This window comes from Paralichthys olivaceus, chromosome 13 (assembly GCF_024713975.1).
Source record: "Paralichthys olivaceus isolate ysfri-2021 chromosome 13, ASM2471397v2, whole genome shotgun sequence".
Lineage (NCBI taxonomy): Eukaryota > Metazoa > Chordata > Actinopteri > Pleuronectiformes > Paralichthyidae > Paralichthys > Paralichthys olivaceus.
In genome coordinates this window covers 14,115,952-14,137,116 of record NC_091105.1, presented here as the reverse complement: position 1 = coordinate 14,137,116, position 21,165 = coordinate 14,115,952, and the positions used below count along the sequence as shown (strand labels likewise).

Here is a 21,165-nt window from a genome sequence, read left to right as displayed (position 1 = left end):
TGTATCTATCATATAAAAAAATCTGTGTCCTCATTGGGCACTCAAGTCACAACTTTATAGCCACAAATCCAATTTTGCCACAAATCCAAAGCAAAACCAAAGGATACAATAATAATGTCCTTTCTACATTTAGTCAGCTGCTGGTAAAAACACTCAGATTTTAGTTTTAAGTAGTCAAGCACCATTTGTTTGCACAGTAGCTCAGAAAAAACATTTCCCACTGACCTCAAGAAATATCCTCTTACAAACGTAGGTGCCAGAAAAAGAGGCAACGTGTGAATGGAGCCAAATGGTCAGACGTTTCCAAAACCCAGTGATGCAGAGAAGAAAAACACAAATGGCAGAGAAAAGAGGAGGCTCGTGAAAAGCAGAGTGTCCTGTATCATTATGTGAAAAGCAAATGGAAGAGGAAAACTATGTCACCTTGAATATGACCATTCCTTACAGGGTACTGTTTGGTGGAGCATGTAATCGACTGCAGATTTTTGATGGTAGTGAGGGTGGGGGGCAAATTGGAATCTGGGCAGTGATGTGCTTTGTTTTTGCAGAGTAGATACAAAACATCATTACCTTATTGTCCATTGACCAAAAATATCAGAATAACATCTTCTCAGAAGGTGAACTATGCTATAACTGGAGTGTGACATTCCCATTGAAATGTCAGGTTTGGAACAAGTATAAACCTGGAGAGCTCAACACATTTGTTCCTGGTTTACATTTGGAACTTCATATTTTGGTTTGTCCAGATCCATTTTACTTAAATGTTTTTATGAAACAAACCTGAACAGCATGTTGGTATGGAAACCAAATCATTAAATGATTAATATTGATATAGTGCTCATTTTAACTGTAGATCTAAGTGTGTGTGTGTGTGTGTGTGTGTGTGTGTGTGTGTGTGTGTGTGTGTGTGTGTGTGTGTGTGTGTGTGTGTGTGTGATTAAAGAATGTAAATGCAATAGTGTAATTTGCTGTATATTATGTTATGTATAATATATATGAGACATATAATAGATTATGTTATGTTGGGCATTTAAAAAGGGGGAAATAATTCAAAATAAAAAGGCTCAGAAAAAAACTGCCTCAACTAATTGAACAGTATCTATAATTTCTATTTATAATTCTTTAATAGATTCATCAACAATTAACACATGTAATATATGTTGTTCTTGTTTATATATTGAGTTAGTTTTGTGATATTGTCTATTCTTAAAAAGACTATGCTTTCATTGTGAAAACAGACAGACCGGAAGTATACTGTCGTTATGCACTTTTACGTCACGTGGACGGAAGAGTTTACGTTCGTGTGTTGTGTTTTGGAACTTATTTCTTTTAGACTCTTCAGTGCGGTGATCTGTAACAAACACACTGACGGTGGCCTCAAAGGTTTGTGTTTGTTCTATTTCATGGACGTTTGGAATAAATATATTTATCACCATCGTCACTGTTTGTTAAAGCTGCAAACGATCCAACATTGAAACATCTCTGTGGAGAAATAGTCTGTCGATGTGACGAGAGATCGTTTCAAAGTGATCGTGTTGCCTTCATGTGGATTTGTTGCGATGCGGGATCGATCATGTGCAGCTGTTAACATTGACTGTGTTTGAATCATTGAATGTGTTTGCATGGCCAATTTCTCTCTATCATTTACAGTCACTCTGGTTTGTCTCTGTCCACAGATGAGGACTCAGGAGGGGAAACACTTCTTCCTCCTCTTCCTCCTCTTCCTCATGCTGTCATCTCTGTGTGACTGTCACCCTCACTTTGCTCTGCCCAAGAATTCAAGATCCAATGATACTGAAAGAAAAGGTATTGAAGCTTCCCTCACACCAGCAGTTTAACCATAGACTTTGTTATAAATAACTATAAATAAAAAGAAAACAAGAATACAACCAAATATATCTTGATTATCATTTAGAAAATGAACGTACTTTTATCAAAAACATTAGTATAAATGCCAATTTTTACTGCATTGTTTACTCTGTAATATAAACGTTTTCAAATAGTATTTTCACAAATACAACCAAATACATAAAATATAATAGTCATGAAGAAACTAGACAGTTACCAATATGTCTGAACGTCTCATATCGTTGGACTATATTGACTAATCGATAAATGAGTTGGGCTTGAGTGTTTCTTTGAATATTATAAAAAGCAGTGGCACAGAAATCAAGTGGTTAAATAAAGATGCCAAACCACTGTCCCTTCATTTACAGATTATGTTGAAACTGGAAAATTCTAATATATTCCCATCCCAGCCTTTTATCATTGAATCATTCTGAATGTGGTGCAAAGTCTACCACCACTAATTTATACTGTACAAAGCATCATGTTCATATTGCTACTTCAACTTATAAAACCTGAGCTTTTCAACAGCACTTTGTCTCAGCATTTATACGAAGCTTTAGAGTTATTCATTCTAGAAGACATACGACTCACTGTTTTTTGAATCTTTGGCTTAAAACGATTTTGGAAAAGTTCTTCTTCGGATTTGTGGATGTGACCTAACTTTCTTTCTGTGTGTGTGTTTCTGTGCAGCTTCCCATGTAGCAGCAGAGGTAGCCGGCTACACTGATGTGGCGAAACAGATCATTGACCTTGCTGTGTTCGGTGCTGCCCAGAACCGCTCCTACAGACGCCTGGCTGACTTCACTGACACTATAGGGAACCGTGTCAGTGGCTCACACAATCTAGAGATGGCTATCAAATACATGTACACTGCTATGACGCAGGATGGGTTGGATGTCCACCTGGGTGAGTGTGTGTGCAGTTTGCTCATATCGAAGAATCTCTAAACGCGGGGCCTCGTTCATCCTCGGCTGAATGTGAGTGGTAAGATTTTTTTTTGTGTCCTGTGGTGCGGTTTCTTCTCCAGAGCCTGTTAAAATCCCACACTGGGTGAGAGGGGAGGAGAGTGCACAGATGATTGTGCCAAGGGCCAAAAGTTTTGCTATACTGGGCCTGGGCAGCAGTGTGGGAACACCACCTGAAGGTAAATCACCGTATCGAATCATCTTAATCATCTGCCGTCCACGTCCCTCTCACTCTCCCTCCCCGGTCTCCCTGTTATCTCTGCAGGTATCGAGGCAGAGGTGTTAGTGGTTGAGTCTTTCCTGGAGTTGAGGCGTAGAGCCAGCGAAGCTGTCGGGAAGATCGTGGTCTTCAACCAGCCGTTTGTCAGCTACGGGTTGACGGTGGTTTACCGAGCTTATGGAGCCTCAGAGGCAGCTAAAGTGGGAGCTGTGGCCTCGCTAATTCGATCTATCACCCCATTCTCTATTAACAGGTATCTACACTGGTAATCAATAATCAGAGGGTAATTGATCCAATCAAAGCAGGAGGCATTAAGGAAAAGTTTGAATTACAGTTTATATTTTTTAATAGTAATTTAATTAATTGGTTAATGTGTTACTTTACTTTTGCTTGAGTACATTTTGGTCTATTTATTTGCACCTAAGTAAAATGAGTGTACCATCATTGCTTATTTATTTAACTTCTGAATGTTATCATAGCATTTGATTCTAATTGTGATCTTTTAATTAATGGACTTATTGGTTATAGCACAGCATATTTCACTGTTAGTAATATGATATGTTAGTATATGATATATTTGGTATATTTATCAGCAGCTGCTAGCTCACCACATATGGTGGCTCTGGGTTTTGTTCCAAATTGGCCCTTTGCTGAATGTCTTCCCCCATTCTTTCTTCCCATTTCATGTGTTCTGTCCAAACAATAAAAATATCTGAGCTTTTGAAAAAAAAAGCACCAATGAAATACCAAAGACAGGGCTGTCCATGTGTCTGTATGAACTATATGGAAAAAAACACCCACGTTCTGGTTGTTCAACCCCAGCTTTTTTATCAAATAGTGTGTTTAGTCAACAGCAACATTTCACCGTCTGCCTTTTCCCTCTCTAGTCCTCACACAGGTTGGCAGGACTACCAGGATGGAGTAAAGCGCATCCCTACAGCCTGTATCACTGTGGAAGATGCTGAGCTCATGTGGCGTTTCGCACAGAGGGGGCAGAAGATCGTGGTCAGACTCATGATGGGAGCCAAAACTCTGCCGGATGCCGACTCCTTCAACACAGTGGCAGAAATAAAAGGCTGGCAGCACCCCGAGCAGGTGACACCCACTCACGCTCCCAATGTTTTAGTTTTGAGGTAAATCTGGTGGGTGGCTCCTCTAAGTAAATAATTACACTCTGGGAAGAAAGACTTTGGTTCTTTTCTTCCTGTCCTCCTTAGTTAGGGTTCAAACCTTTTTTTGCTGAGTCCTGATCTTCCCACAGATATTTAGTCTGCCTTTATTTTGCCAGTGTGTGTGTACGTGCACTAAAGCTTGGCTCAGCTGGAAAAAGGAGAAACGTCACTCTCAGTCATCCAGGGCATTTCTATGGAAACAAGGGTGTATAAACAAATTCATTTTTTTTGTATGTATTTGATGTTTTTAAAATAATCCAGGAATTACAAGGTTTTAAAATTCCCATAAAGTAATACTCGCATTAATGAATCCCTAAACTCTGACTGTATTAAATTATTTATACAAATTATAAAGCCGACATTACTGCATTTTTCCTACATCACTGCATTTTTTTCTGTTCTGGCCAGTCTAAACAACTCAATGAAAATTATAGGCCTGCTGAAATTAAGCCATCCTTGTATGGTATGAGCAGAGTTGTCAGTTGTGAACACATGGTAATGTGAGCTAACTGAGTGAAGTGTTTTCTGTAAAGCAGACTACAATCCTTCTCTTTGTGTTTGATTTTCACCGTCAGGCTTTGTAACATAGTGCTAATCAGCTGTGTGAACTCATGAATCGGTGAGAATGGGTGTAAACTCATGCAGGAGCAATGACCTGCAACCAGGACAAACTTAATCTGATCCTAACATGCACTGTGCAGAATGTGCGGTCACCCCAGGCAGGTTGTTAGTTAGACAGACCGACTACGTGCAAATTATAGTTATAGTTCTTTCTTCACTGGCAGACTCAGTTGTAGAATTAAATGGCAAATTATGCTCTAAATCAAAGGCTCATCACCGCTCAACACGTGTGACCCAGTTTACAGCTTTGCAGTCAAGTGTCACACACAGCTCCTCTGCCCATATCTGGATCCAGACTCGTCTAGCAGGTACAACCTAACCAACAGATAAGGTCCTGCTGCAGTAAGGATGCAGCTAAGGAGCGACTGTGAGAGCGACCCTTTAAAAATATCACCCTACCGGTTATAGTCGTGGACCATGCTGAGCAAACAAGCCAGGTTGTCATGGATACCGGAAGATAGAATGAAATTGTATTGATAAATGTGTTTACAAATTAATTTATTGATCTATAAATACATAGGCTGTGTCCAAAATCACTCACTATAGTCTGCAATAAAGTGAGTTTGCCATTTTATGGTCTAAATGTTTAGTTGTATATATATATAAATATCTCTCTCTCTATATATATATATATAGATAGATAGATAGATATTTATATAGATACTGTATATATGCAATGAATGAGAGAGCAATGGTACAGGGATGAGAGAGTGCTGTATGATGTGAAAACAAAATTGTCTGAATAAAAAGCAGCAGCAGAAGGCAGCGACAAACAGGAAAGCCTTGTTTGAAAAGAACTGGAAGCAGACACTAAATACTTTAAATGCATTCATGTAGGAAATGGAATTAAGAATACCGATTTTAATCAGGCTTTTAAAGGGACAACTTCCTTTAACATTTGCATTTCAATTTCCCTGCTGCTCTTCCTCCTGCTCCATGACGCTGTGGATACTGAAAACAATGTTATAACAATGCAAATTAGTTCAGGGATCTATAAAGCTCTCTGATAGCCGGGGTATGAGGCGGGTGTAGCTCTCCGACCAGTTAAAGAGCTTGTTAAAGATGTGGTTACGCCAGAGGGGATAGAAGAGCAGATTTAATTTGGTGTCCTATGAAGAAACTGTCCAGAGCTTCTGTGTTGTCACCTCAAAGTTTCATGTCTGTCTGAATTAAAGTGGATGAGAAGCAGGATTGGCAGTGAACATTAGGATTGAACTCAGCAGGTTGTTGGTCATGGTGATTTGTAACGAAGACTGTTGAAGCCTACAGGAAACAGAACTACAACACAATAGAGGAGACACTTCTGGTTTGACTGGTTAAACAAACTGAATTAACATTTTCTATTTCTATGTTTCACCTTCAAATTTCCAATGTGTGAATTCCTGGTTTGTTTTCTGTTTTTTGAAGTGGCCCTTATACTGGGACAGAGACTGGACGCCATGTAATACCTGACAAGATAGGTTGTGTTGGCAGATGAAGGTAGATGGTGTTTGCTCTGGGACTTTTCCAGGAAAGAGACTCTGTGAACTGTATTTGTGCAAACCAGCCGCTCCAGCCTGCAAATATTAAACCTGCTGATCCAACAATTGCAAAACTTTAAAAGTCCAAGATGTCCAAACACAAGATCTCTCACTTTGACTGCCACCAGAGAGCACAGACTTGGTCTGTTAGGTATTAGAATAATGCCATTATGTCCACTTTATTTCAGCAGTTCAGTGTTTGTAATCTTTGTGAACATCTTTACAGTGCTGCCTCAATATGTGGAAGAAAAAGTGAGGATAACTGAAAAACCAGACTTGGATTAAAGGAACATCACTGATGTCAGTTGTTACTATTTTCAGCTGGGAACCAAAGCTTGGTCCCTCATTATAGAAATGGGAAATGAAACACATGGTGCGCTTGACATCATTTCTGGCTCAGCTACTTCTCCTCCAGCTGGCAGTAGCTGTAAATGTGGTCGGTGTGTGTGTATGCATGCATGTGTGTTGTGTGTGTACATGTTCACTTGAGGTATAGTGAGTCATATCCACAGTTTAGCCTCTCTGGACTTGTCAGAGGCATCTGAGAGCGATGAGTTGCTGGGATTTTTTCCGCTCACTCAGCTTCTACATTTCCTATCTTACTCTTCAGATCTAAAATGTTCTGATGTGTGGGCTGTCTGTCCGTGATCATGTCAAGTCTGACTCACCGGATGTAGACTGTGGCTATAAGCCTTTATGGTCGTGCCTTCCTCTTCTGCTATCTGTCTGTTACTGTGGATCCCCTTCACCAGGAGGCAACAAGATCCCCCCACCAACACACTGAAAATGGCGAGTTCTGATATTTAATATCAGAAAAATGATAATGCAATAATGCATCTAATATTTAGATTTACGTATGTCTTTTAATTGTGGCAATTTTCTTTATCAGGAAATAGACATTTCAATGACAACTGATCACCTCCCTACATGTAATAATTCAATACAATTGTAATTGGTTTAAGGAAATCCATAAAAGAGCACTTCCCTCTATATAAATACTGATGCTTGTCTGTAATTGTTGGAAAGAGGGATTTTATTATCCTCATCTAAACTGCACTGAACCACAACTAAAACATGTTTTGGGTACTTTGTTAGTAGTAGTACTTTGTTTGTACTTAATGAATTATATTGTATTCATGCCTTTTCATAATAACATCACCCTGAAATCATTTGTAATCTATCATGATGAATGATTGGTTAAGAGGTTTAATAATACAAACTCAACGTGGGCCGAAGAATCTTTCTATTGTAAAAATAAAATAAAATGTGTTTGCGCGTTGCCTAACTTGTTGCAACATTAGTATGTTTACGAGCAAATTCCAAACTCAATGACTATAGTCATGTTTGATTTAGAGGTAGGTCTGGTATTGCAAAACAAACAAACAAATCTAGTGATTTATCGACACATAAACGTGTCTCTGTGTTAAATGCTTAAGTACATCTGGTCAAATATTAAGAGAGCCGAGCTACTCTCTTGTGGCAGGAAACATGTTTTGAAGAGTTTTCTGTTATGACATATAAACCTGCAGGTCTGATGTGTAGCAGGGGAAATGCTTTCCTTTTAATGGAAAGGGTGATTGTCCAGACAGAGGACAGAAAATGCTCAGGTCAGGATCTGCCCACTGACGGGAAACCCCTCCCACACACACACACAAATTCCTCGAATTGGGGATTTTACTCCGAGCTGTTTGTTTTTGTCTTTGCTTCCTGTTTTTATGAGTGTGTGTTTTTTAGAATAAAATGCAGACAGGATATTGGTTACACAGCGTCATCTATTCCACTTCTCTCATATTTGTCCGACCAGACAAATGGACAAGATTCACACTTGTAAACAGTTGCGATCACCTCCATGTTTACATGTTTTTTATTTGTCCAATCTGCCAGGTTGTTTTACTGAGCGGTCACTTAGACAGTTGGGACGTGGGCCAGGGTGCTATGGATGACGGAGGTGGAGCCATGATTTCCTGGGAGGCCTTGTCACTCATCAAGGACTTAGGTGATGGACAGTAGAGACAGTCACTGTAGAGTCAAAGCACATATACTGTATAATACGTGTGGAGGATCCTCCAAGGGGGGGGGGACATGCATATACAGTATATAATTGGACTCATGGATCAACTGATAAGATTTGGGTGGTTGGAGGTTAAAGGTCAAGGTCTCAGTGGCCTCACAAAACTTGGTTTTAGCCTCTTGAACATAAAAGTCAAGTCTGCCTTTTGGGAATTTCTTCAGATTATGACCAGTTGTCACTTGGACTCAAAACTCTATCAATAGTCTTCTTTATAAACAAATGACCTGGCCAAAAAATTACAACTCCCCCTGATAGTAGATCAATATATATAAGCAAAACAGAATCAAATTCTGTATAAAAAACATGAACAAGGGAGAAAAAAATGGTGAAAACCATGAGGTGCAGAGTATTCAGGTCTAAATTTAGGAACAAAACAACTTTTGAGACTGTGAACAGTGATTTCCTCCAATTGGTGGATTTCCTCAAGCTGTAGAGGAACAATAATAACACAGAGACTTAGGAATGAGACTTTGATATCAGTGCAGTATTCTGAATGGGACAAGAACATGAAGTCCATTGATGAAAAGATTTATATTGACAGATACAGTAAAGTTTAGCCTCTATAAAACCTATTAGTAACAACTGGACATGTTATCTCCCCTTGTCTGAATATATTTTGTGTCCATCGCTCTGTGTTCATTTGTCTCTTCATCTGTGTGTAGGTTTGCGTCCGAGGAGAACCCTGCGAGCGGTGCTGTGGACGGGTGAAGAGCAGGGTGGAGTTGGAGCTCAACAGTACTATAATCTACACAAGGTTCTGTCTACATTTGCTGTTCTATTAAAACAAACATGGTTCTTGCTTGTAAGAAATAATAATGGCCGCACCACATTGTGAAAGTAGAGACTGCAGCCGTGTGCTACTCCCAGTGAACTGCAGAGGTCTTGGATAGCTACCAGGTTTTTTCATGTGCAAAGGATCTAAACAGCAATCTACAATCTAACAGTTTCCTTCTTTTGAAATTTGGCTTCCTAACAAGCCTATGCACTCTCAACAACAGAGGTAGAGCTTAACTGCATTTTTTTGTGCCATTTTTACTAATGTACCGTAATTCCCCAGTGGACTGTTATGTTCATTTCTGATGTATGATTAGAATTTAAATGACCTCATTCAGGTAATGCAGCTGTATGAGCAACTCCTGGTAGTTGGTTGAGTGTGTGTCTTGTTTGAAAGTACTAATGCTCATACTATTCAACTTGAATCACTATTCAGTGGTTCACTATTTCCATTGTCTGACGTCTGTATTGTTTTCATTTCTTCAAACACACCTGAGGTTTTGTGCCTTTCACTTCTTCTGCCTGCTCAGTCTTCTACTTCCTCTTCCCGTCCAGGTCAACATGTCCAACTTTGACCTCGTTATGGAGTCCGACTTGGGGACATTCACACCGCTGGGTCTGCAGTTTACTGGCAGCGACGCAGCACGAAAGGTGAAAACACGAACATACAGGCTTAAAAAAGTCCTGCAGAGCCCAGATAGTTATAAATGCAGGAACTCGTGCTTAACCACAGAACTGCTGTGTCGTTTATGCCAATGTGGAACTGTAACGTCGGGTTATGGAACATGGTCACACTCATCCATCTAAATTATTATGATCATTCCCAAGAATTGGGAAACTTATCTTGAAATTTCAATATTTTATAGAAAAAGCATTAAAGGGGCGGTGAGACCCTGCACATGTGCTGTAAATACAACAATGAATTACATTGTAATCAAGCCTTTTCAAATATAACGTCACCATGACGTCAGTTGTACTCTATGATGATGGCTTATCCAAATAAGCTGTATATATCTAATTCACATTGGCTCCATCAGTGCACTATATGACATCATGACGACATCTTTTCAATATGATCAGGAATTATTTATTTATCTACAATATTTAAGCTTCAGGTCGTGTCTATAATCCGATCGGATGCAGATATACCTTGAAGAATACAAAGTTTGTTTTTATGCATGAAATAATTTTCCTTTATGATGTCACTTACTATATGATACATGATGGGGAAACATTTTCTGATCGTTATCTTTAAAATGTGTATTTTAGACCATATCTTTGTTGACCCCGACCGATCAGCTCCACACACACACACACTGACTATGCAGGTGTGCAGGGTAAAAATGTTGAAGTATGTTGCTGCATCTTCATCAACAGGTGATGGAAGAAGTGGTGAAACTGTTGGCTCCCATTAATACGACCAAACTGGAGACGCACGGAGAAGGGACAGACATATCACCATGGATGCAGGCTGGAGTACCAGGTCAGTTCATTCTGTCGGCCTGACACTAGCAGCACATGACAGAAAAAATAGGAAATAGATTAATTTCTGCGCTTTTCTTTGGAAAGTTCTGCGTGTACAGATTCACTTCCTCTTTGGTGAAGCATGAACTCAATATACTTAATCGGGGCAGATTATCTCTTTATCTGAATTGAAATTTAGGAAGTTAAAATAGGATGTGACCAGGTGTACAAAGATTGTTTTAATTAATGTTGACAGAATGTACAATGTAAACACATACTTTTCATAGTATTCCTTTACACAAATCTAAACCAGAGTATTTGTGTTGGCTTTGCATTTGTTACTTTGAAAAAGAAAGAACATCTTTTTGTATATTGCTGGTTGGATACTTTAACCCGTAAAACACAAATCTAACAGAAAAATAACAAATCCGGCTTTATAGAGGCTGCTGACACTTTACTCCTCCAGCTTTCATACAGACCCAAACCGTCTCCTTTTCAGTGAGGCAACACTTTAAAAAGAAACACAGATTCCACTGCATCTAGTTTAAAATGTTAGATTAGCACAAAGGGCAAGATCTTGCATAAAGCTATAGCAACATGTTGATATTGTTTTGCAGTCATGAAATGCAAGTATTGGAAAGAGATTAAAACCTCCACAGTGACACAAATACACTTAATATCTGACTGTCTGTGTCTTTGTGGCTTTGGTAGAAACTTAGTGGTTCAGAAGTCCTCTCTGCCTCTGTCTAGTTTTCGTAGAAGTGAAATTACATTTTAAACCATTTAAATTAGGAACTGAAAATAGGAAAAAAAATAAAAAAATAAGGACATAGCCAGTAAACAAAAAAGTTCCTCTAGAACTTTGACCAGGAGAAACGTGGAGAAGCATGTGCTATGTGGAGACTGAGGTGGTCTTCCATTATCAAATGTTTGACAATTGTAGTGGAGCTACTGCGAGTTTGGTGTCTTGATCAAAGGCAGTTAATAAGTAGTAGATTAGGGGCACAGTTTATACCATAATATCATTTCTGCATTTCAACAAAAAAATAGAAAATAACTATAAGATGCAGATAAATTATATTCTAATAATATTGTGTATTTCTACCCTGTATCAATGCATTTATTTATTGAACTCAATACGTTCTTGTCTCAAACTGGCAATGACTCCTTCTCTCTAGTCCTCCTGGGTTTTGTTTACAGCAGAGACACCGGCGTCTGCTCTTTTCACCACAAACTTCTTCGTCTGTATCTTCTATGTGTGTCACTGATTTTTTCATCCATCGATTTTTCATTTTTGCGTTTGTCACTCGCGCTGAATCTTGCAGAGGATCTCCTCCTGTGTTCTATCATTGGCCGCTCTAGAGTTTCTGCAGACATTACACGATATGCCAGGTGTAAAAAGTCAGCAGAAAGTCCAGAGGCTGTCACTCAGGCATTTGCGTACATCCTCAGGATTTCAGTGCACGTCTGAAAGCAGCTTTACAGACTTCTATTATTAACTCGTTTTAATGGAACAACAGAGGATTTACTCGAAATGCAACTGAATTTTTGTGGGATTTTCTCCTTTCTGGTGATAAAGGGATATTAGAACAGTTCCTCCAAATCATCCAAATCACAACATTACAACCAAAAACACTTTGGTGTGCAGGCACCTTATAAGTGCACCAGACACTTTTTATACAACCTGTTGGAGTGTTGCACCTTTATTACAGGGTGGGGTGTTTCTATAAAAGAATGGTATTTTACACCATAATTTATTTGTGTGTGTTGTTAATTGTTCCATTCACCAACTCTCCTCCATGGAGAGATTTTTGAAAGGATGAAAAAACACAACTGCTAGTCCATGACATTGATGAAGTCTACAGAGTCATGTGGAATCCTTTGGTTCATGAACCACCATGGACTAGCTGCATGCGGAGGGGCCTTCCTCTTCGTCATTAAGGCTGAGTCGAGGTCTCTTTGGCTTTCTCCTTACTTTTGTTGGTTGTAGGAACAATATGGGACTGTCCATGGGAAATGTGATGGTGCAAACACCACAGTCTTTGCTGGGCACTTTAGTCTGGGTACCTTCACAGACAAAGAAATCGGACATTCTGTCAGTTATATCAACATTAAAGAAATGAATGAGCCAACTTTATTTTAGAGAAAGCAAAAATTACTACATTGCATATGCATTTGTATATGCAGTTTGATCATTTGAAGGATTACAAACCTGTACTTCGGAAGCGCTTTTGTGCATTGGTTAACAGGTGTATGTTGCCTGTTCTTCTCACGAGGGGGTCCGTCTGGGATGCTACGTGTCTTACAGTATGCGAACTGTTGACCTTAACAACACAAGGAAGAGCAAAAACAATACTATTTATAACAAAAAATAGGAAACAAAGATTTTGTCTTTTTGATCGCTGTCAAATCAAAGAAAGAATAATGAACAGTATTTTAAACTTTTATTATCAGTTTTCACATTTAACTACAGGGATAATAAATAGGAACTCTTTATTATCCAATATAAATTGTGTTTTTCTCATGTCAGGTATAAACACAGAAGATAAAGCTTCTATAAAAATGCATCTTTTAAAAAACTCCTTTTAACTGTCTAGTGTCTACTTTTCTCTTTTTAGAGCATGCTACGTTTTTGTTACTTTTTGTTACTTATCACCGTCTATTCTTCCTCCATCATCTCACAGACCCTGGTCAGAATGATCATCAGAATTCACAGATTTGATTGGCTGAGTGGCATCACATGAGATTATTTACAACGCATACAATTGGTCTGTGATTTTCCAGGGTAGCTAAAACACCAGTGTAGTGAAGACTAGAAAATATACTCTGGTTAAAATAGAGAAAAACCCCTTTAACAATTTTCAATAATTAATTTTTTCAGGTATGACACTGTCTGGGTCAAGATCTGGCCTGTAGCTCTGTTAGTGACCTCTGATACAGTCTATTGTTAAACACACACACACATTGGCGAATACACTAAATGGGTCGTTCCATGTCAAATCAATTTTGACCCTTTTCATGCTGAATTGGTCACATGAGAAACCTATAGAGCTGAAATGTCAAGTGCTTAGATCATAATTAAAGGAAGACACAGGCTAACAAAGTTTGACATTTTTGGGAGCGACTGTGACTGACCATATCGCCCTGAAAAATGTCAAATTTTAATTTATTGATCTCTAATATAAAACATAATGGAATTTTAAATGAAGATATTCATGTAAAATGTCGGATTCCAATAAAATAACACGTCTAGTTTATTTAGGGTAATGATAGAATTCAGCCACATGCTGCAGCGTACTGTCAAATTTTTCTCATTGAGGGAAGAGCAATCATGACATTTCCACTTCCATGATATTGGAGATATGATCCCTGGTGAAATGCAGACTGCAAACACCGGATCTAGGCGAGAGATGCACAGAACCACCAGCGCCTAGCTTCTAGGTTCGCTGGAAAGCTGTGCAGGCCCGAGGTATTTTTAGCAGCCGGGGAAATAAAACTGTCCACGCATTCTGGACACAAGCTACAAAGAGGTGTGAGACTGTGTCCTGGTCCTGTCAGGCTCCCAGGCACCCGTCTCTCGGCCAATCAGGAATGTGCATGCTGCAGATTGGTGGAGTTCACGGAAGTGTGGGGTTTTCCTGGGTTCCGTGAAGGTAGCACATCTGCAACACCGTGTCCCCCATTGTTAGTTTGCAAACTAATAAATCCTGTTTCACAAAAATCCAGCAACTCAGTGTTCAGCTGAACCAACCCCGCAAGAGCTGTGTGTGTGAAACCCGCATGAGAGAGACAGAGAGCTACGTACACACGGTGCGGGACGGAGCGGTGGTGCAGACAAAGACGAGTCCGTCACTTGAAACGTCATTTTCTACGCAATTATTAACAACACACATGCACTGAAGGCGTCAAAGCCTCATTTGGTCTGAATTCAACCCGCTCAGCTCGACTTTCCAGCCGATCACCGCAACTTCCACGACAAACTTAGCTACACAGTGAATTCCATACAGTCTGGCCACGTTAGCTGCGATGCTAACGCCAGGCTACCCAGCACAGTACACAGTGAAGCAGCCTAGCATGGCAACAACTTACAGCTTCCAATTTGACCACTGTGTTCCGCACTGTGGGCACCGATCCATTTCTCAGCTTCAGCTTTGAAGCATATCCGCTGTTGTACTGGCCCTCGTTGAGGAAGCAGTCTGGAGTGAAGTGGTTGGCACACACATACAACACTTTGACCGTGGCTGTGGGCACATCTCCAGCGAAAATAAAGTGAATCCACTGGGTCTTCAAATCCTCAGACACAGGGAGAATGTGGAGACTCTTGTGTTCCTCTGTGCAGCCGACAACGGAGCAGCAGGCGTGCTTTCCCCGTACTTTTGACATCTGTGTTTACAGGAGCAGGCTTCAGGCAGGAAATTAAAAATGGCCGCCCTGAGGTAGATTCACTCGTACTCAGTGGGCGGAACAAACGCAAAGAGGGAGTGTCACACAACCTGGAGCCCCTTAGGATGTCAAATGGGGAAAGACATCTGACTGGCTCGTGGAGCAGACATTTTCTGAAAGCTGGATGGGCTTTCCTCATTTTTGGGGGGGCCTGTAGACACTTCGAGGACAGATGCATATCTTAGAAAACCACCAGGAAGTGTATTTTGCATGATATGAGACTAAGGCTGGGATAGTTTAAGGAGCACTTTCATAGAGTTGTGCTTTTTCAGCTTCCATCCTGTCTTCAGCTGGCTGTGTGTCCTAGCAGTACAATACAACAACTAACAAACCCTATTGACCTTATACTTCACAATATCATCATCAGAGCTCGAAAAAATATAAATGTTTCAAACATTCTTAATTCAGCAGCGGCACCTGCTCCACACAGTGAACTTACCACTTCACCCACAAGCCCGCTCCTGCCCGCTCTGTCCCCTGGATACAATGTTGGAACAGCATCAGCCTTCAGTAGGAGTTTTTTGGCAAAGCCCATATTCATTTGTGTCAAATTTTCAAAGCAGTTGTCTGAAAAATGAAGACTGCACACACGCGTTTTCTCAGATATTTTGGCAGGGACACCGCGATGTCTCCAGATGAACTGGATCCACTTCTCCCGTAATTCCGGCTGTTTCGGTAAAACATGGAGACTCACAGAGTCAGACTTTGTGCTGTTGCACCGAAAAACAAAACATATATCAGTCATTACGTCTGAATAAAGAGCAAGACAACAACACAGAGGGTAGTGATCTCCTCCTGTTAGCTTCTAGCTAAGCTGAACCAGCGTTTCCTCCTCTGTGACAAGACTGAGCCACACCCCTACTCTGACATGATTGGTTTCTCAGGTTGGTGACGAAACAAACCCTGGGTGCACACACTGGCATCTATTTACCGCAGTGCTCAGGGGGAAACGCTGCTTGGATCAAAATGCGTTTACACTTGACATCTACCTGCGGGTGCTTTACAGTCCCCTCGTCTGGGGCTTTGCCGCGGACCGTCGGTACCGCTCCCTCCTTGAGGAACAGCTTTCCTGCCAGGCCCGCGTTGTACTGTCCCAGGTTGGAGAAGCTGTCGGCCGCAAAGTGGTTTGAACACACCAGCAGATTCTTCGACGGGTGGATACGCGGCGCGTAGCCTCGATAGATGAACCGTATCCACTTGGCTCTTGTGTCCTCTGAGGCCGGTGGTCGGTGTAAAGACGAGTGCTCCTCTGTGCAGTCGATAACCGAGCATCGGGCGTGTTTGGCTCGCTTCGACATGGTCCTGAAGAAGGCTCTGGGTGTGTGGGTGTGTAGTCTGAGAGGTGGAAACTTGAATTCACCGGTTACATAAGCATTTGTAATAAATCCACGCCAGAGCCCCACAAAGCAATCAGATCCTCTGCGGGTTTAATTTTTCCATAGAAACAAGTTTCCCCCCGAGCTTATTTTGCTGGTACACCATGGCTGGATCCGGTGTCGCCTTGCTTCAGTTCCACTCAAAACGACTGTGATTGGCTTAGAAATATAAACAAGCCTAACAACAACAGATCATTTCTTCCATGAATATTATTCATATATAATTTAGTGGCAGGGATCAGATGATATTATTTTCATACAAATATTTGATAAAAATACTTTGGGTTGACAGCAGACTATCGTTCAAAAATTCATATTTGACATTTAGTTAGAAAAACAAAATACAAACTCAGATTCCTGAATCGAATTAAAGGATGTTTGTCTTCTGCTGACCATATAACATTCAAACCTGGTGCATCACAGTGCATCACGCTTTATCACACATGATTCAGTATCGACATCACCTTAGATATGGCATCAATGATATGGGTTCAGATATTATGCACCTTTTAGGCGAAATGAGCTTCAATCTGTTATACAGTGTCACATTTGCCCTTCGTGATTTTAAATCTTTGTTATCTGATATTAAGTCCTTGTTGTGTTGCTTTCTTTTAGTAACTCCTTGTTGTGTTGTATTTATTTATTGTGAAGACCTCCAGGTCTCTTAAAAATAAGAGATAAAAAGATCTCAATTAGACTGTCAGATTAGATACAGATTAAATATTAGAACCCCCTAAACACATCTTCTGATGGTTGAGTGCTGATAACATAACTTGAAAATATAAAACACGAATACTTTGCACCTTTTCAGAACTGTATTTTTTATTAAGTTTAAGGAACATCACTTTTTATGGTCTAAAAGATACACTTAAAATACAAAGTTCAACTCAAGTAAAAACTAAAGAAATAAAGTTCAGGAACCAGAATTTACACTATGAAATATATAGAATATATAAAGCTCAGCAGTTTCCACCATGAGCAAACCAGGAAGAACTGTCCTGCATACCCTGCAATCACCTGTTTTATTAAGTGATTTATATTTATTTTTCTTGCTTTATTATTACTCTGGATTACTGCTAGTCCACAACAGTGAGAGTCCTCAGAGTCATGTTGAATCATTTGGTTCAGTAACCACCATGGATGAGCTGCATTCAGAGGGGCCTTCCTCTTCTTCATCAAGGCTGAGTCGAGGTCTCTTTGACGGTCTCCTTACCTTTGTTGGTTGTAGAAACAATGTTGGACTGTCCATGGGAAATGTGATGGTGCAAACCCCACTATCTTTGCTGGGCACTTTAGTCTGGGTACCTTCACACATATAATTCAGTGATCAGTTATATAGACTGTAGTGAAATAAAGGAGCAAATTTGATGTTAAACTAAGTGAAAGTTACTTGTAGGACAACACACCTGAACTTCGGAAGCTATTCTGTAGGGTTCTGATGGACAGCTGTGTGCTGACTGTTCTTTTCAAGTACTTTGTACTTTGCAAGTCAGTCTGGGTCTCCCAAAATATGTTTTGTTTCTGTCAAAACTATTCATCCAATACAACAACAAAGCAACTAGTGGATGAAAATTATTGACTTCTTGTATTTGTCACAATCTTATGCACAGGAAGATTAAACCAGATGCAGTGAATTTTAATGACCAGCTGACTCTTACACATGTAACGTTGAGTGTAACATTTTTTATTTCATCCATCTTTCTATGTCTCATGCAGGTGCTAGCCTCCATGTGGCAGACAGTCGATACTTCTGGTTCCACCACAGCGAGGGCGATACCATGACCGTTCAGGACCCTCAAGAAATGAACCTCTGCTCTGCATTGTGGGCTGTTGTTGCCTATGTAGTGGCAGACCTGCAGGATATGCTGCAGAGGTAACAAGTTAGCACACATGAGTCTTAGCCTGCAGTGGACAGGCTGATCACTGTGATTGTACACCACATGTGGCTATCAGTTTGTGTGTGAAGAGAGACAGAGACAATCAGACACACACACGCTCTTCCGGACAGAAGAGAAGTGCTTCCCCCAGATTAAGATGCAACACAGTGTTTTAACTTCATTGCTGCAGAAGAAGTGACGCCCCATTTACCCAGGAACAAAAATATGATTTCAGCAGGTTTTTTTCAAAGTCTACGTGGGAGTGATTAGAAAACAGCAGAGGAGCAGATTCACGCCTCTGCAAGGTAGACTATCAAACAATCTTCACTGTAGCCAAAGCCGTTACATTGAGGTCTTGATACTTTACTTTAAAAAAGAGGGTCGCTCTATCTGAGCCAGTGGCACCAGACTTCTGTGTAAATAATTTGAGTTATGATGATGGTGATAATTTGGCATCACAAAGGGTGTAATTCGTTTTTGAGGCTATTAGTAGTGTGCATGCTAACGTTTTGAGCTTCATCATCATGAAATGCCACATTTAAAAGATTTAATAAAATTGTAGCTTATCTGTTAAGTGTATTCTTGTTTGTTTTAATTCACGCATGTGGGGGAGTTTTTGACAATGGATCAGTAGCTTTCATTGTATAGCTTTAGGCTGTGTATAATTTGGATTATTGTAAAGATGAAGGTCATAACTTGTGATCTTAACTACATATCGTTTTAATATAAATGAACAGTTTCAACATGAGACAAACATAAATATTTGCAACACTTCCTGTAGGATACTCTTTTCTAAAGAAAAGCACCCCGTTTCTGAGTCCATTTATTTGTTTTCAAAAGAGTTTTATTGTGAAATATCTGTGGAGTGCACAGGACTACTTTATAAAAGGTTGTACAGGAACTTCAGAAAGACTGTAGTTATATTAAAAGGTACCATAAAGAGGTGATGGGCAGTAATCTCTCTCTCTCACACATCTTTGGTCATTTTCATTATGAAATCCTGAGACGCGTCACGTGGACAACCTCGACACGCAGCCGCTCCGCCCCGGAAGTCACTCATGAAGTACCGATAGACATTTCGTAACATATCGCGATGCTTGGGGATGACAACAACGTGACTGTACCATAGACTGTATATGGACTGTACACAAAGTCACGGTGTGGTTTCAATAGTTCACAACATGATCAGAGCTGCTCCTGTGCCAGCTTTGCTAACACTTAGCGACGTGTTAGCATAGCCAATCCACAACAAGAGCAAAGAGTGCATCCACTTAAGCTTCGTTCTTTGTGAATTCGTTTACTCACAGGCTGCTTCAAGTCATTACGGATAGTTAAAGCTCATTGTATTTTACACAATATGGGCCCTTAAGGGTCCAGTGTGTCAGATTTAGGTGAAAGGGAACTATTGGCAGAAACTGAATGTAGAATAATCCTCGTGATGTTTTCACTAGTTCGTTTCATCTGAATTGTATGAATTGGAGTTTTCTTTACCACAGAAAAGACCCTTTATATTAAAAAACTTTATATTTTCATCGTGGGGACCCTCTCTACGGAGGCCGCCATGTTTTTTACATTAGTCCAGACTGAACAAACTAAACACCTTTTGAGTTTTTATGACAATTAAAGGCTACCACAGGTTCTTTTTCATGTTTGGAAGGAGAGGGTGAGGTGAGGGGTGTTCAGCTGCAACATGCAACTTCACTAGATATCACTAAATCCTACACACTGTACCTTTAAGTCTTACCCTTCCAGCCTCTGTTGTGCTTATTTGAGTCATGGCAAATTTCTTTTCCCCCTTATGTCCATTTTTATGTAATCTGTAAAATGTTACTCCAAGAAATCATTGCAGTCTTTTGACGTCATGAAGAAAGTGTGACACATTGTCTGACGTAGTTACTTGCCGTGCTGTAATGCTGTAATGCCTTGAGTTTTGCTGATCGTGTAGTTTCTATGAGTGAAGAAACAGGAAGATGAGGATAAAGGAGATGTGGAGGAGGAAAGGGGAATGAAGAGGCAGCAATAGTCATGATGGATGAAGTAATGATTAGTTTAAAAAAGGGAGGGATCCTACAGAGGTTAAAAGGAAGAAAGTGGAATTCATCATTTTTGAGGCACCACACAGACGTAGAAGATATAACACACACACACACACACACACACACACACACACACACACACACACACACACACACAAACACACAAACACACTCAGAGCTGGGTTTGCTCTATCCCTGGAGCTGATAAGTCAGTCCTCCCTTTGGGTGATGTCAGGGTGAGTCTCCCAGCCTGCACAGATAAAGTCATTTTGAAAACACAGATGCATGTATGTGTGTGTCTGTGTTGAAACAAAGCTGTGTTGCTTTTAGTGTCTGCTCAGCTGTGTGTCACGCCACTAACACTGATTCACAGGGAGACAGTTATTTTAGTGAGTCACACACACACTTCCCTCTCACCTATAGAAAACTATATACACACAGTAACATCACAGAGACAGTGTCTGACAGGACTGTTTGAAATAACACTTGAAATTAGGGCTGGTTGATACGGTCAAAAATTATATACAGATAAAAATGTTCATGTCAGTCGGCATCAATGATCACGTTATTTATTAATGTTATTATATTATTTATTTAGGTTTAAAGAATGGTGTTTGCATAAAATTTCATAAAAACTGTCCATAATTGCCCCGCCCTATTTAAAATATTTTTTGCGTAGTATTTTGATTGACAGTATACACTTTTTTAAATGTTGTAGCAGCTGTAATGAAGCCATAAACTATAAAGCTGGGGGGATTTTAGTCAACCTGTATCTGAG

At 40.1% G+C, this 21,165-nt stretch overlaps 1 protein-coding gene across 1 annotated transcript; it reads left to right on the top strand.

Moving 5' to 3' along the window:
- Positions 1-1,224: 1,224 nt before the first annotated feature.
- Positions 1,225-18,925, top strand: LOC109632188 (carboxypeptidase Q). Its single transcript, XM_020091353.2, has 11 exons — positions 1,225-1,383; positions 1,677-1,806; positions 2,539-2,754; positions 2,876-2,992; positions 3,079-3,286; positions 3,921-4,128; positions 8,231-8,342; positions 9,080-9,171; positions 9,747-9,842; positions 10,569-10,674; positions 18,191-18,925. Exons 2-11 carry the CDS (start codon positions 1,677-1,679, stop codon positions 18,349-18,351), a joined length of 1,446 nt encoding a protein of 481 aa, XP_019946912.1. The 5' UTR covers positions 1,225-1,383; the 3' UTR covers positions 18,352-18,925.
- The last annotated feature ends 2,240 nt before the right edge of the window (positions 18,926-21,165 follow it).